Consider the following 14,024-nt stretch of genomic DNA (forward strand, 5'->3'; position numbering starts at 1 on the left):
AAAGATTTGGGATTAGAGAGACAGGGACTAGGAGATTATTCTCTTTAGATTTTGAAGAATCACTGACATGTGGAAGAAGAGAAGTTCTGTGATGTGTACAGGAATCAATCCAAACAGAGAAGGCATACCTCAGTTCACCAAGGGAAATACCTTCAGTTATAGAAGCAGTGGTAAGAATCATCAGCCCTTCTGAGCCGTGTCAGAAGCACAATGTGCCAAGGACTATAACACAGGTACTGCTCCTCTGTACAGTCTGTTCGTACAGGGACAGAGGCTCAGAAACATGAGGATACATTGTCAAGATCCACTGCCAGGAAGTGGCCGTGCAGAGTTTGGCTCCACTCTGTATTTTTAGCCACTTCACTGTACTTTTGGAGAAATAAAAAGAAATTATTCTAACAGAAATACAGCTGCCTTCCAAAGTGTGAGCTCCCTAAACCCAGGCTGGATGTAGCAGTGCCTTTCACATTGGCCAGAGAGTTGGGCTGAGCTTTCTCAGAGCTCCTTTTCCAGCCCTTTTCTGTGATTCTTCTTTGCACTGGGGGCAAAGAAGTGGGAGAAGCAAAGAATGTTCCCACCTGGACTTTAGAACATATGTCCCATCATGCTGTAGGGGCAACATGTTCTCTCTGGTGGAATGAGAAGACTGGTATCTGAATTCTGACCAGCTCTGTGAAATCTGGAGCAGATGCTCCACAGCTCAGCCTGACTGCAGTCTGTCAGTGGGCATGCTAGGACCTCTCACATATTACTGTGAGTTCCAGTTCGTACCATCCCTGGACATGTCGAGCACTCCACACATGCGTTTTGAACCTGAAGGAGTAATGTAGCAGGAAATCGGACCAGAAACACAGAAGGGACCCAGGCTTGGGAGGAGCTGCTCACCACCAGGTGGTTTGGACTCTACTGAAATTCAGGTGGGAGCCAGAATATTTTTTAAATAAGTTTTTGAACAGGTAGCAAATTCACATGGTCAAAAGTCTATAAGCTTAAGTAGAATAGAGGGAGACTTGGCTTCCTTCTAATTCCTGACCCACCCCAAGTAGGTAACCACTGTTCCTCGTTTCTTAGAAATCTTTCCACAGATTTTAATACCTGAAGAGCATAACGTGAAGATGTTTTCTCCCACCCCAACTCCCTTTTTGGGGAGCAGATGCGATTCTGTGTGTGTTCGAGGAAGGTGACGGTTGCAGAGTATGGGCTGGAGGCAGGGAAGAGATGCTGCTGGCCAGGTGATGGGTGGCGGGGCCCACACCCAGGGCACGGGCACGGGCCGCGGGGCCAGAAGCCAGGGAATGGCCGAGGGAGAGACTCTGCGCTGACAAAATGAAGTCTGTGGGGATTAATTAGCTGTGAGAACAGGAGGGTAATGGGAATGACTTGAATTTTTGAGACCAGAGACAGTGATGTAATTCGAAGAGTCACGGAACGGGAAAGGAGGCAGGATTGTGAAGAACTGCCTTTGTGATAATGCTGTTTCTTTTTGTCTTCAAAATAAACTTGGTGAAGCAGGTATTGGAAACAGAGGTGCAGAGAGTGTAAGTAACTGAGCCCAGGAACCAGCTCATAGATGGTATTTGAACCTTGTCTTTCTGAATCCGGAGCCCGTGTTTGAGGACTCTGAGGGAAGGTGGCCGTGATGAGCCTCACGCAGGGAGACCTTCTCGAGGACCGGCGCCTTCCCACGGCCACCCCACGGCAGTGCGAGTGAGGCGCCATCCCGGCCACCTGGGACTGGGAAGGACGGGCCCGTTACGGTCTCACAGATGGCAGCAGTGAAGGAAGGTGATGGGGACGTTTGGGGAAAGAGAAATAAGAACATTGATCTGGGCTCCATGGGAGCAGAGAATTCCTCAAGGATGCTCAGGCTGGGGCAATGGCAGATTCTCAGCCAAGACGCAAGGGGTTTTGCCACCTGATGATTTTAAGTGCCCAGAACAGCCTAAAAGTGTGGGGCTGAGGGGTGAGGCAGCAACCGTCTTGGCCTGCGGGAGCCCCAGGTCCTCCCCTCTGCGGAATGGCAGGCTGCGGGTGGGGCCTCCTTGAAGTTCTGCAGACATACTTGCAAGATGACCTTATTCTTTTCCTTGAAGACAGTTGGTCAGTGTGGCCCCAAGGATGATTTAATATTCCTATCTTTATAGCTTCTTTTAAAGGCCTTAATTCAAAGATCAACCAAAAATACATTTGTCAGACCACAGATCTTTGGTTTGGAAGATGTGGCAGAGCAGCTCTAAGGAGATGTGACATTGATGAGGCCTTGACAGAAAGAAGGGCAGATGGTTTGTATGGAGTTAGATTGGAGAAACAGGAGATAAGATCAGAAGCAAGGTTTAAATTCCAGATTGCAGGAGGATCTCACCTGACAGGGTGGAGCAGGCAGTAGGCTCCCAGCTCCCAAGTCCATGAGAAAGGGCTGTTTGGGTGGATCCGGATTTGTGGGCATTGAGAACGGAGGCTCCATCTCTCCCCCAGTTTGTGGTTTGCATGTGGCTCTTTTATGGTAAATCTGCATACCAGCATCTGTGTAGCTTCCTGTGGCTCACAAGGAACTGTCGTGTTTACTGTTGTATTTGACCTTCACACTGACCCTGGGAAGTGAGCAGGCCAGGTGTCATCCCAGTGTTGATGTGAGGAAGCCAAGGCCCCAAAAGATAAAGCACTTGCTTCAGGCCACACAGCTCAAAAACAGCCAAGCCTGGATTCTGACCCCTGTGTTGTTACGGATTGTATCACATGCTTAGAATAAATGGTCAGAAAACACACTTGGCCTTCCAGATTCTCAGAGGAAGGCTGCAGCTGGTCTGACCATTGGCTGTGCCCAGGTTTGTGCTTCTTCCAGGTTTTTCTCATACATTCTGTCAAGCGTGGTCTTCAGTGGGACGCAGGTGGTGGAGGTCCTCCAGTGCTGGAAGTGACGGCTCAGTGTGGCGTGGTGTGATTCTTCCCAGCCTGTCCGCATGGCCACCAAGCTGGCCTACCAGTCCTCCCCTCTCGCAGCAGCCGTGGGCAGTTCATGTGTGTCTGAGTGGCTCTGGACACTCACACTCTTTCTTCATTGCCATTTCGGGATAAGGCAATTGAAAGCATCTGAAAATCTGGGTTTTTGAGCAGTTCAAGAGGCCCAGCCAGGCCCCATCTGCTTTCCTTAGTGGGTCAGCACTCCATCGCCTCCTGTGCTGGTTGCTGTCCCCGTACCCAGTGGGCCGCAATGGTTGCACTTCTGTCGGGAAGACATACTTCCTCCTAAGACAGTATAGCCTCTCCATGAAGACGGTAGTGGACGTGGGAGGTGGGGCCAGGGCCGTATCCTGATGTGAGATCCTGGAAGGAAGGGCCTGCTTGGTCTTTGGTTCTTGTTGCCAGTGATGTTTCTGGGGAGAGCGCAGGGGAAGGGATGAAGCAGCACCTGGGGGCCAAGCAGCAGGAACAGGGCTGGTGCTGCTGAGCATTCAGCTAAGGAGAGAGAGCCTCCTGGGGATGAGCGCCGGCGAGCCCCCACTCCGCCAAGGGCCCAGGTTGCAGGTCGCTTTCCTGGCTTGGCCTCACAGACACTGCTGGTCCCTGCAGGCCCTAGGGGTCAGCACAGGAGGCCCAGGCTGCCCTGGAGGTGTCTGGGCAGTCTGGGCTGGAGCATGACAGGAAGCAGATGCAGGTGATTTGTCCTTGTTCTCTTCCAGCTTGTATGTTAGTATCCCTTGGCATGAGTTATTTGTCTTGGTTTCTTTAAATTCCTAAGTGGATTATAATTTTTCTCTTAGTATTATTTGACAGCAGTCATTTTTCAGGGTTTTCCTACATTCTTCACATACTTGGAATTTTTGGGACAAGCTTGAGAAATGGACACCGCCTTCACGTCAGACAGTGTAGCGCAGGGCTGGGCCATATCCAGGGAGCACGCAGATGCCAAGGGCCTGCAGAGTTTAGGGCTTTGCCTTCCTCTTCCATCAAAAAAAAAACAAACTGCCTCATCAGAGGTCTCTGGAATGGAATATATTAGCAGTCCTTTTACAAAAGAGAAAGAAGCAAACAAAACCCCAGTGGCCTCTCTGGGGAGTTGTATTGTTCTGGTTTGTCTCATCTGCAGTATGGGCAGCCTCCTGGGCAGCCCTACTCTTAGAGACAAACTTTGCATGCCTGAGACAGCAGGCAGTGAGGGGCATGGGGAAGTGCAGGGGCCAGACCATTCCTATGCCCCCCCGCGTAGCCACCCTGCACTACAGTAGTGAATCGTGGTATTGGGATAGGAAGAGTCATCCTATTGTGCCTGAAACTTTCCTCTCAATTCCTGCTTTAAATTTTAGTATTTCCATTTTGTCCCATCTGAGGTACAATCTTAATTTCAAATTATCTTGTCCAAAATAAAGAAACATCATGATTTTTTGGGGAAATGAGAACAGCAATAATAGCAGTAACAAATGATTGTGCTGGGTACGGAGATGTATATTTTCCATGCATATCTCATTTAATCCCTGTGCCACTCCTCTAAGGTGGGTACTGTTCATATCTCTGCATCGTGGATGTGGAAACTTCAGTGGAGAGGACTGAGATGGCCTGTCCCAGATGACTCAGCTGGGCAGTGATGCCAGCACCAGCTTGCAGGCCCGGACCACATCAGGCTCCAGGGTCAGAACACTCACCACTGTTCGACACAGACTCTCTAAGCAGCGAAGATCTGAGAAGCAAGCCAAGGATCAGGGAAAAGAATGACCTCATAACACCAGCTTTGTGAGAAAAGTCCTTTGTTAAAAACCCCCAGGGTGGCTGAATAACCCATTGCAAGTAACTTTGTTGAGCTTTTTGGGTTATATTCACCTTTATCACTGCTCATACCTCCTGTGAAGAATAACTAGAGGGATTATGACAATAAAGAGAAAGAAGAGTCCAAAGAGAAATCTGTGTATTCAGATTCTGTCAGGTGCTGCTGAGCTGTGGGACATTCTCCATCCAGTAGGATTTTGCCGGTGTAGCATTGGCCTTTTTGGTGAACCCTGCAGGCAGACAAGGAGCCCAGCTTCTGCTCAGCCATCCTGCATGAGCCGTAGGGAAGCTCTGTGATCTAAGTTCCTTTGGAGCCTGGGGCACTTGTGGCCAACTAGAATAAACATCCTGAAGCATGACTCTTAATATTTTTGTTTCTCTTTATAGTTCTTTGCCTTCCTCAAAAATTTCCATGATGTTTCAATATAGTTCTTGATTGGCTGTTTATTTAATTTAATCAATACCTGTGCTTTGTATATAAGCCAGATTGAACATATTTATAGTCTATAAGGAAAAACAGCAGCCCCCCTACACCACATCTCTCCACCTCCCTGTCCGACTCCTCAGAGTCAACTGCTTACAGACCTTTCAGCCATTTCTTTGTATAGTATCTCTATGTTTCTAAATAACATGCTTGTAATATATATCTTGATCCATTAATTTGAGAGATTTCCTGTTGACTTCTTACTATGGAAGACCAGGACTTAGCTCTCTCCAAATTTTGCATGTGGCCCCCTAACCCCCATCTTCCATCTCCTCAGTGTGGTTTTATCACAGTTTTTGGCTTAATTAACATTCCTTGTTTATATTATAAACCTGGGCAAATTTTGCACACAGCAGAGTTAATGTGAGATGTATTAGAACCATTTTCTTGATTGTCGAACTTGCTTTTTCCTAGGATTTGTTATTGCCTCTTTTTTTTATTTGTTCAGTTTTTACATGCACACACTAATCCAGCCTCAAAATTTCCTCAGACTCTTCTACAGATGGTCAGATAAGTCAGAAACTCTTTCAGGTCCATTGTCCCTGTGATGACGTCCCTCCAGGGGCCCTCCAGCCCCTCCTGCACTTGGGCCTGGAGACACCCAGCTGTTGGCTGGTACATTCTTTTACCTCTCTTTTGGGTCAGAGCCCCATCTCCCTCTTTTTTTATTTACTTCCTCATTTCATAAGAGCACATTGTCCTGTAGCAACCTGAGAATACATGAGAATTGCAGAGAGGTCAGTTTTCTAGAACCGTGCAAACCTGCGAGTATTTTTGCTCTCCCGTGTGACGGCTAACTTAGATTTCCTCAGGGTTTTCACTGTAGACTTGGGAATCTTTATTCATATTTGCAATATGAATGCCACCCACATATGTTCTTCTTGCTAATAAATAACATGGTATATGATTAGTGCTGGAGAATACAGTCATCCATGTAAAAAGAGCAGGTAAGTGCTGATTTAAGTGATGTGATGTGCAGGAGAGGGGATGCTGCTGACTGTTTTTAATCCCAATCTTCTCTGTAGGAATCTTTGAGAATGTATATTTACACAAGCAGCATGGTTCTGACTGTAAGGGCAGTAAACTAGCTCTACACAGCTACTCTGTAGGTTCTATGAGAAGAAGGACTTTATACTGTTGGCTTATGGATTCCCTGTGCCTAGCACAGTGCCTGGCATATAACAGACCGCAGTTGTGCTGGTGTGCTCTACGGAAATCCATAAAAGAAATAGGCAGAGTGAGTACAGTTTCTGTTGTTGTCACTGATATGATGATAATCCGCATATCTGCTGAGTGCCTAGAAGGCTGTTTGGTAATTAAGTGAGCCAATGTTAACCTCTATTTTGGATATTAAGGAAATTTCATCTTAGGCTTTGGTATATGTGACTCATTGATATTCATTCACCCTGTTTCTGATTACAGATTGCCCCAAATACTTGGGGGTTTTGGTGGTTGTTACTGGAAATAATTTGTTTTCTATTCTATATAATAAAATTGCCCAGTTTTAGTTTTGTGTCTCACCTTTAGTTTTGGGGAAACCAACACTGCCAGCAAGAAACGGGATTAATTTGGGAAGGAAGGAGGGCAGTAAGGCACCTACCCTCGTCTTCTTCCCTTAAAAGGAGAACTGGCAAGATGGGAAGCAGTTAGAGCCTTATCAAATGGTTTATAGAGTTTTAGTCTCATTAAAAGTTGCACCCAAACATGCCGGGTAGAGTTCTTCTTTTCAGCCTTCTGGGGATGTGGAGGCCGAAGGACTCCACCCTCCCTGGCTGACTGCAGGTGAGAGAGGGCTCTGTTTGTCTCACTGCTGTGGTCTCCAGGACACCGTCTTCAGTCCTTTGTATTCTTAGAAACAAAGTCACCTCTTGGCAGGAATAAAGCCACTCAGATGCCAACAGTCAGGCTTGGGTTTCACGTCACCCGCTCAGGGACACACCGCCTGATTTCCTTTGGCAAAGACAGTTTGCCCTGCTCAGTTCAGGTCAGCCGCTTGGGCACCAGGTAACTTCCTCAAAATAGAAAGCTTTGAAGACTGTCTGATGCATAGGTGAATCATTATGTTTATCCCGAATTCTAATTTAACTTCATAGAATTTTGAAAACACTATTTAGCTTCCCCCACGTACCCCCAAATCAACTTTTAGAAAAAGTAGTTGTGAGTTAGGAGGGCCTAGTAGGCATTTTCTTCTGGGAAACAGTATGATTGATGTTTGCAACAAATGCATGGACCGGGACAGTGACAGATCCAAGTTTTATTTTTAACTCCAGGACTATTCCTGGATGTGGGACTTCAGGCAAGACTGTCCATCTCTAAGCTTCCATTTCCTCATCTGTAAAATGATTTTCAAAATAACCCACCTACAGTGTGATTGTGAGACAAGGATTGCCATATATAGAAAGCATGTTGCATATAACTTTGATGCGTGCAGTTCTTTTCCTTCCTTCACACACAGGTGAGAGGCCCACCCCCCAAGAAGCTTGTTATAAGTGGGCCATGCTCAAGGATTTGTACAGTCACATGCTTCACAGCTTGCTCCTAGCTCCTGGCTACTTAGGCTTGTGTTTTCTTTGCTAGGCAGGAGGGATAGCTAAAGCATGAAATTTCTTTTGCTTCTAACCCCAGGATCTAGTAATCTCACATAATAATAATAAACCACAACAATAGTAATCTTAGCAGCTATTATTTATCCAACACTCTGACATCCTAGGACCTATACTGGCCACCCTCTGTGCATTATTTCCTTTAATCTTCAGATCTGTTCTGCATTATAGGTATTATATCCCCATGGTAAATATCAGAAAATTGAGATTTCAGGTTCTTATCTGGCTCAGGAGTTTTGTGCTTTACACTCAACTTGTTTCTCATTGCCCCCATTGAAGTATGATAAATTTTACCCCCCATTCACCTTCATGACCACTTGACACATAGAGGTCTGGACTGTAGTCCCTGAATTCCACAGTACAGTGGAATTTTGATGTCAAGAGCAAAGAGTACAACTCTCAAAGCTTCTTAACTTCACCCCAGCTCTGCCCTCGCCTGTGGGCAGCTGGTGAGAGAAAGAAGTAAGTGTGGTGCTCAACAGAGAGGTGTAGAGTATATTCTCAGGTGTCCCCAAGGCTTTGCTTACATTCTATTCTTTCCCATAAACTCACTATCTGTAGGTGGCCCAAGAAATGACAGACCTGGTGCCTCTCAGACCTGGGTAGGGAGGGCTAAGAGCTTGCTGCAACCAGAGGCTATTAAGAGTTGGATGGATGGACTTGCAGAAAATGGATAATGAAGGAGCAATGCCTTTGCTCTCAGCCCTGGTAATGGCAGGTGACTAGAGAAGGAACAGAGAGCCAGACACCCCTCACCCATCTTTTCCTCTTTGAGTGCCATTACACCAGTGTCTGTGCCCCCAACTTGGTCTGTTACTTTTTCTTCTTTGTGAGAACTGAGAGTCTACTAGTGAAAGTCCATCAGTCCACTAATGAAACTGGAAGCCCCATAGCAGCAGCGCCTTGTACATTTCTGTGGGCTTTTGCTTGCTTTTAATTGAAAAGGTGATGTGACAGCATTTGAGAAAATTTACGAAAAGATCCAAGACCCACCACCACCCCTTGTGACCTCACCCCCCTCACCCAGGAGGGCTTTCACTTTATGTTTTTGATTCTCTTCTGGCACAGACATACTTTGTTCTTACACAGTTCCCAGGGCTAAGTCTTACCTGAAATCTACCAGGTAGCTGGAACAGAGGTGGGGTCCAAGCCAGAGCCCTTTTACATTTCACCTGATGCCTTTAAGAGATTTTGAAGCCTTGCTCTAGCAGTCTGATGCTGAGCAAGAAAGGACCTTGGCCCCATCCCAGAAGGTGAAAGGGCCTGGCCATACTCCCCGTAAGTGAAGCACTGTGGACAGCTGGTATCAGATGGGGCGCTGGGCCTCTTACCCTTTGGAAGTGTGGCCAGAGAGCCACAGCATGGGTAGCAAGTCTTAGGTTTAGACCAGCATTTCTTCAGGATATATTTACAGGGTTTTGTGAACACATGAGTTTAAGAAACTTGGGATTATACCAATTATAAAAATGTTTCTTAACCACAATGCATTCACTTCTTTATTTATCTTAATGGAAATATATTCGATACACAATATTGGTTACAACAGTGATTCGACAATTATATACATTACTGAATCTCACCATGGTAAGTGTAGTTCCCATTGGCCAACAAAAATAATTACTACAATATTATTGACTGTATTCCCTAAGCTGTACTTTCATCCCTGTGACTAATTTATTTTATAATTGGGAGTTTATACTTCTTTGTCCCCTTCACCCATTCCCCTCCTCCCCTTGGCAATCACTACTCTAGTCTCTATGTTTATGAGTTTATGTCTCTTTTGTTTATTCATTTGTTTTGCTTTTAGATTCCACATATAAGTGAAATCATACAGTATTTGTCTTTCTCTGACTTTTTTCATTGAGCATAATACCCTCTAAATCCATCCATATTGTTGCAAATAGCAGAATTTCATTTTTTAAGGTGAAGTAATATTCCATATTCCATTGTATATATGTACCATATTTTTTATACATTCATCTATCTATGGATATTTCAATTGTTTCTGTATCTTGGCGATTGTAAATAATGCTTCAGTAAACATAGGAATGCATACTTTTTTTTATATTATTGATTTTGTTTTCTTTGGGTAAATTCCAAAAAGTAGAATTACTGAATCATATATTTGTATTTTTAGTTTTTTGAGAAACCTCCATACTGCTTTCCACAGTGGCTGCACCAATTCACATTCCCACCAACAGTGTATGAGGGTCCCCTTTTCTCACATCCTCAACACTTGTTTCTTATTTTTTTGATACCAGCCATTCTGGCTTGTGTGAGTGCTATCTCATTTTGGTTTTGATTTGCATTTCCCTGATTATTAGTGATACTGAGATCTTTTCATGTATCTGTTGACTATCTATATATGTTCTTTAGAGAAATGTCTGTTCAGGTCCTGCCCATTTTTTGTCAGATTCTCTGGTGTGTGTGTGTGTTGAGCTATATGAGTTCTGTATGTATCTGGGGTACTAGCTCCTTGTTGGATATATCATTTGCAAGTATATCCCCCCATTCGGTAGGTTGTCTTTTCATTTTGTTAATGGTTTTCTTTGCTGTCCAGAAACTTTTTGGTTTGATGTAGCCCTGCTTGTTTATTTTTGTTTTTGTTTCCCATCCTGGGGAGACAAATTCAGAAAAAAATGCTCATGTTCAAGAGTTTACTGCCTATGTTTTCTCTTAGTAGTTTTATGGTTTCAGATCTTACATTTAAGGTCTTTAATCTATTTTGAGTTTTTGTGTATGGTGTAGGACAGTGATCCACTTTCATTCTTTTACACATAGCTGTCTAGTTTTCCCATGACCATTTATTGAAGAGACTGTCTTTTCCTATTTTATATTCTTAACTCCTTTATCATATATTAATTGAACATATAAGCATGGGTTTATTTCTGGGTTCTCCATTCTATTCCATTGACCTATGTGTCTGTTTTTGTGTCAGTACCGTATTGTTTTGGCTGCTATAGCTTTGTAGTATAGTTTGAAATCAGGGACTGTGATACCTCCAGCTTTGTTTGTTTTTCTCAAGATTGCAAGTCTACTGTGGTTCCATACAAATTTTAAGATTATTTACCCTAGTTCTATGAAAAATGCTATTGGTATTTTGATAGAGATTGCATTGACTCTGTAGATTGCCTTTGGTTGTATGGCCATTTTAACAGTATTAATTATCCCTATCCATGAGCATGGAATACCTTTCCTTTCTTTGTGTTTTAAAAGTTTTCAGAGTATAGGTCTTTCACCTCTTTGGTTAGATCTATTCCTACATATTTTATTCTTTGTGATGCAGTTGTCATCCTAATTTCTCTTTCTACTAACTTGTTATTTGTATATAGAAACAACAGTTTTCTGTGTATCAATTTTGTATCCTGTGACTTTACTGAATTGATTTATTCTAATAGTTTTTTGGTGGAGTCTTTTGGGTTTTCTGTATACAGTATCTTATCATCTGTAAATAGTGACAGTTTTACTTCTCCCTTACCAATTTGGATGCCTTATATTTCTTTTTCTTGTCTGATTGCTATGCCTAGGACTTCTGCTACTATGTTGAATAAAAATAGTGAGAATGGGTATTCTTGTCTTTTCCCTGATCTTAGAGGAAAAACTTTCAACTTTTCACTATTGAATAAGATGTTAGCTATGGGTTTGTCATATATGGTCTTTATTATATTGAGAGATGTTCCCTCTATACACACTTGGTTGAGTTTTATCATGAATGGATGTTGAATTTTATCAGATGCTTTTTCAGCATTTGTTGAGATCATCATATGGTTTTTATCCTTTTATTAATGTGGTGTATCACATTGGTTGATTTGCAGGTATTGAACCATCCTTGTATTCCTGAAATAAATCCCAGGTGGTGGTGGTGAATGATCCATTTAATGTATTTTTTAATTCAGTTTGGTAGTATTTTGTTGAGAATTTTTGCGTCTGTGTTTATCAGGGATACTTGTCTGTAATTTTCTTTTTTTGTAATGTCTTCATCTTGTTTTGCTATCAGGGAGATGCTGGCCTCATAGAATAAAATTGTTAACTGAAGTGCTTTTAATATGCTAATATTTACTAGGAATCTCAAAGAAGGGATATTTTATAAATAATAATTATAGCTAGCATTTATTGTTTCTTTGTTGAATCTGTGAGCTGTACTAAGCTCTTCATATGCAGTATTTCAGTTGAACTCTATGGCAACTCTAGGAGGTGGATGCAAACATTCCCCATTTTAGAAACTGAGAAGCACTTGCCCATTGTCATAGCTGATTTGCAGTGAGTACAAAGTTTTGTGCTTGAGCTGACTGAGTCCAGAACCTGTAGTCTTAACTAGTATATAGTACTCTTCTGGCAGGCAGCTTTGCTCAAACTTTTATTTGGAACTTTTCATTTCCTATGAGATCTATGAGTACTTACAAGGACTCTAGTTAGAGAAATGCCAATGTAAACTTGGAAAGTGAAAACAAACTGCTAGGTAACGTAAGGACACAGGTTTCTCTGGTTTCTCTTATGAACCATTTTGGGTCTTAGTTCCTTGGAATCTCTGCACCTCCACATGTCTTTATCTGTGTCACATTAGGATGGTATTACTGTCTATTCAGCAAGAGAGGCAGGCATGGAGCATCTGGCATAGAGAGGCTAGGCCAGTGGTCCTCAAAGTTGGCTGCCTATTAGAATTCACTGAAGGAACATGAAAAATTGCTGTGCCTCATTCTCAGGGATACCAATGGGGTCTGGGTGGGGTCCAAGCATTAAAGATTTTAAATGTTCCTTAATGCTCCTTGGTGATTTTTCTGCAGCCTAGATTGAGGACCATTGGTTTGGACACACTCCTTTGTGGTCCTGTTATCATATCATACCAAAGCAAGGAGAAGGGTTTCTTTTGAAAGTGAAATAACTAAACAGGTTTTGGTTGGTTGGTTGGTTTGCTTTTTCATGAATGAGTGACCTGTGTTCTTTTTTATTGGCCCTGTACCATGAATCTACTCAATGACCTATACTCCTGACCCTAATTTTGCACTGACAACCACATATTGACCAGCCCTTTTGCAGAAATTTTAGACTGGTGAGAAAAAGGCTCAGACACCCTTCCTTCTGCTGAAAGAATTGGGTGGGTATCACTGCTCAGCACTGCATCCATGCTGTTGCTAGGGGAGCCACAGCAAGAAGTGTATTCTAGGTGATAATGCTATTAGCCACACACATACTTCTTACTGGGCTTACACTGTAAGTAATGGGTTCTAAAGGATGTTGTTGTCATTTACAATTGAGTTAGGTGAAACTGGGGGTAGAACTGGTTTTTGGGTTGGTAGTTGGGTAATTTAAGCTGTTATTTACTACTGTGTCTACAAAAAACCTTCTTTAGGCATTTAGAAAAATATATGCCATTGTCAGAAAAGATAGTAACTGTTTTAATCCCTAACTAAAATGGTTTTTCCTAGTATTTTAATCTTTTCAAAGGCACAGACCCTAGCCTACTCAAAGCATAATTCCAGGATTTCAAGATCACTGCTCTTTATCCAGTTCAAGATGGTGTGTCCCAGAATGATCAAAGGGTTTGTAATGGGATTGTTTCTGTTGGTTTCTTACAGTACAACAAACACCTCTTCGTGCACATTGGGCATGCCAACCATTCTTACAGTGACCCATTGCTCGAATCAGTGGACATTCGTCAGATTTATGACAAATTTCCTGAAAAGAAAGGTGGCTTAAAGGAACTGTTTGGAAAGGGCCCTCAAAATGCCTTCTTCCTGGTAAAATTCTGGGTGAGTAAGACATTGCTGTGATTTCGATGGTTTGGGTCTGAATGGTCGCTTCCTGTACGGGACTGGGGAGCAGCACAGCTGGCCCTTGTTCACACTGACTGCACCGTCACGTGCACCTGCAGGATTGAGCAGGGGGTCACAGACTTGTACCTGTAGGGCCGTCCTCAGGCTGGCCTTTCCACATGATGCACTCAGACAAATCTTGCTGCCCCTGCCAAAGGGAGAGACACACAGGCGGTCTCTTTGGGCTTCAGGGCTCTCTCATGCAGTGGCAAGGCTTCAGAGATGGCTGGAGTCATGGAAAACACAGGACACGAGACCCTCTTTCTGTTTCCTCTCCAGTAAGCACAGCGACCTATAAATTTCATTGGGACATAGGACCTGAGACAGAGATGGGGCTGGGATGAAGATAAAGTCGTGTGCTTC

The 14,024-nt window shown here is 43.5% G+C and overlaps 1 protein-coding gene across 12 annotated transcripts in view; it reads left to right on the forward strand.

The window, feature by feature from the left end:
• TEAD1 (TEA domain transcription factor 1) overlaps nt 1–14,024 on the forward strand; it is a 248,569-nt gene that overhangs the window by 196,976 nt on the left and 37,569 nt on the right. For 11 of the 12 annotated variants that reach the window (XM_037026415.2, XM_073216219.1, XM_073216217.1 and 8 more), the window contains one exon: nt 13,425–13,598. The exons of the other annotated variant lie outside the window; for it this stretch is intronic. In XM_037026415.2, the coding sequence (XP_036882310.1) occupies nt 13,425–13,598 (174 nt within the window). The remainder of the gene's footprint in view (nt 1–13,424; nt 13,599–14,024) is intronic. 12 annotated transcript variants of the gene reach the window in all.

The sequence above is a fragment of the Manis javanica genome, chromosome 11, assembly GCF_040802235.1.
Source record: "Manis javanica isolate MJ-LG chromosome 11, MJ_LKY, whole genome shotgun sequence".
NCBI classification, from domain to species: domain Eukaryota; kingdom Metazoa; phylum Chordata; class Mammalia; order Pholidota; family Manidae; genus Manis; species Manis javanica.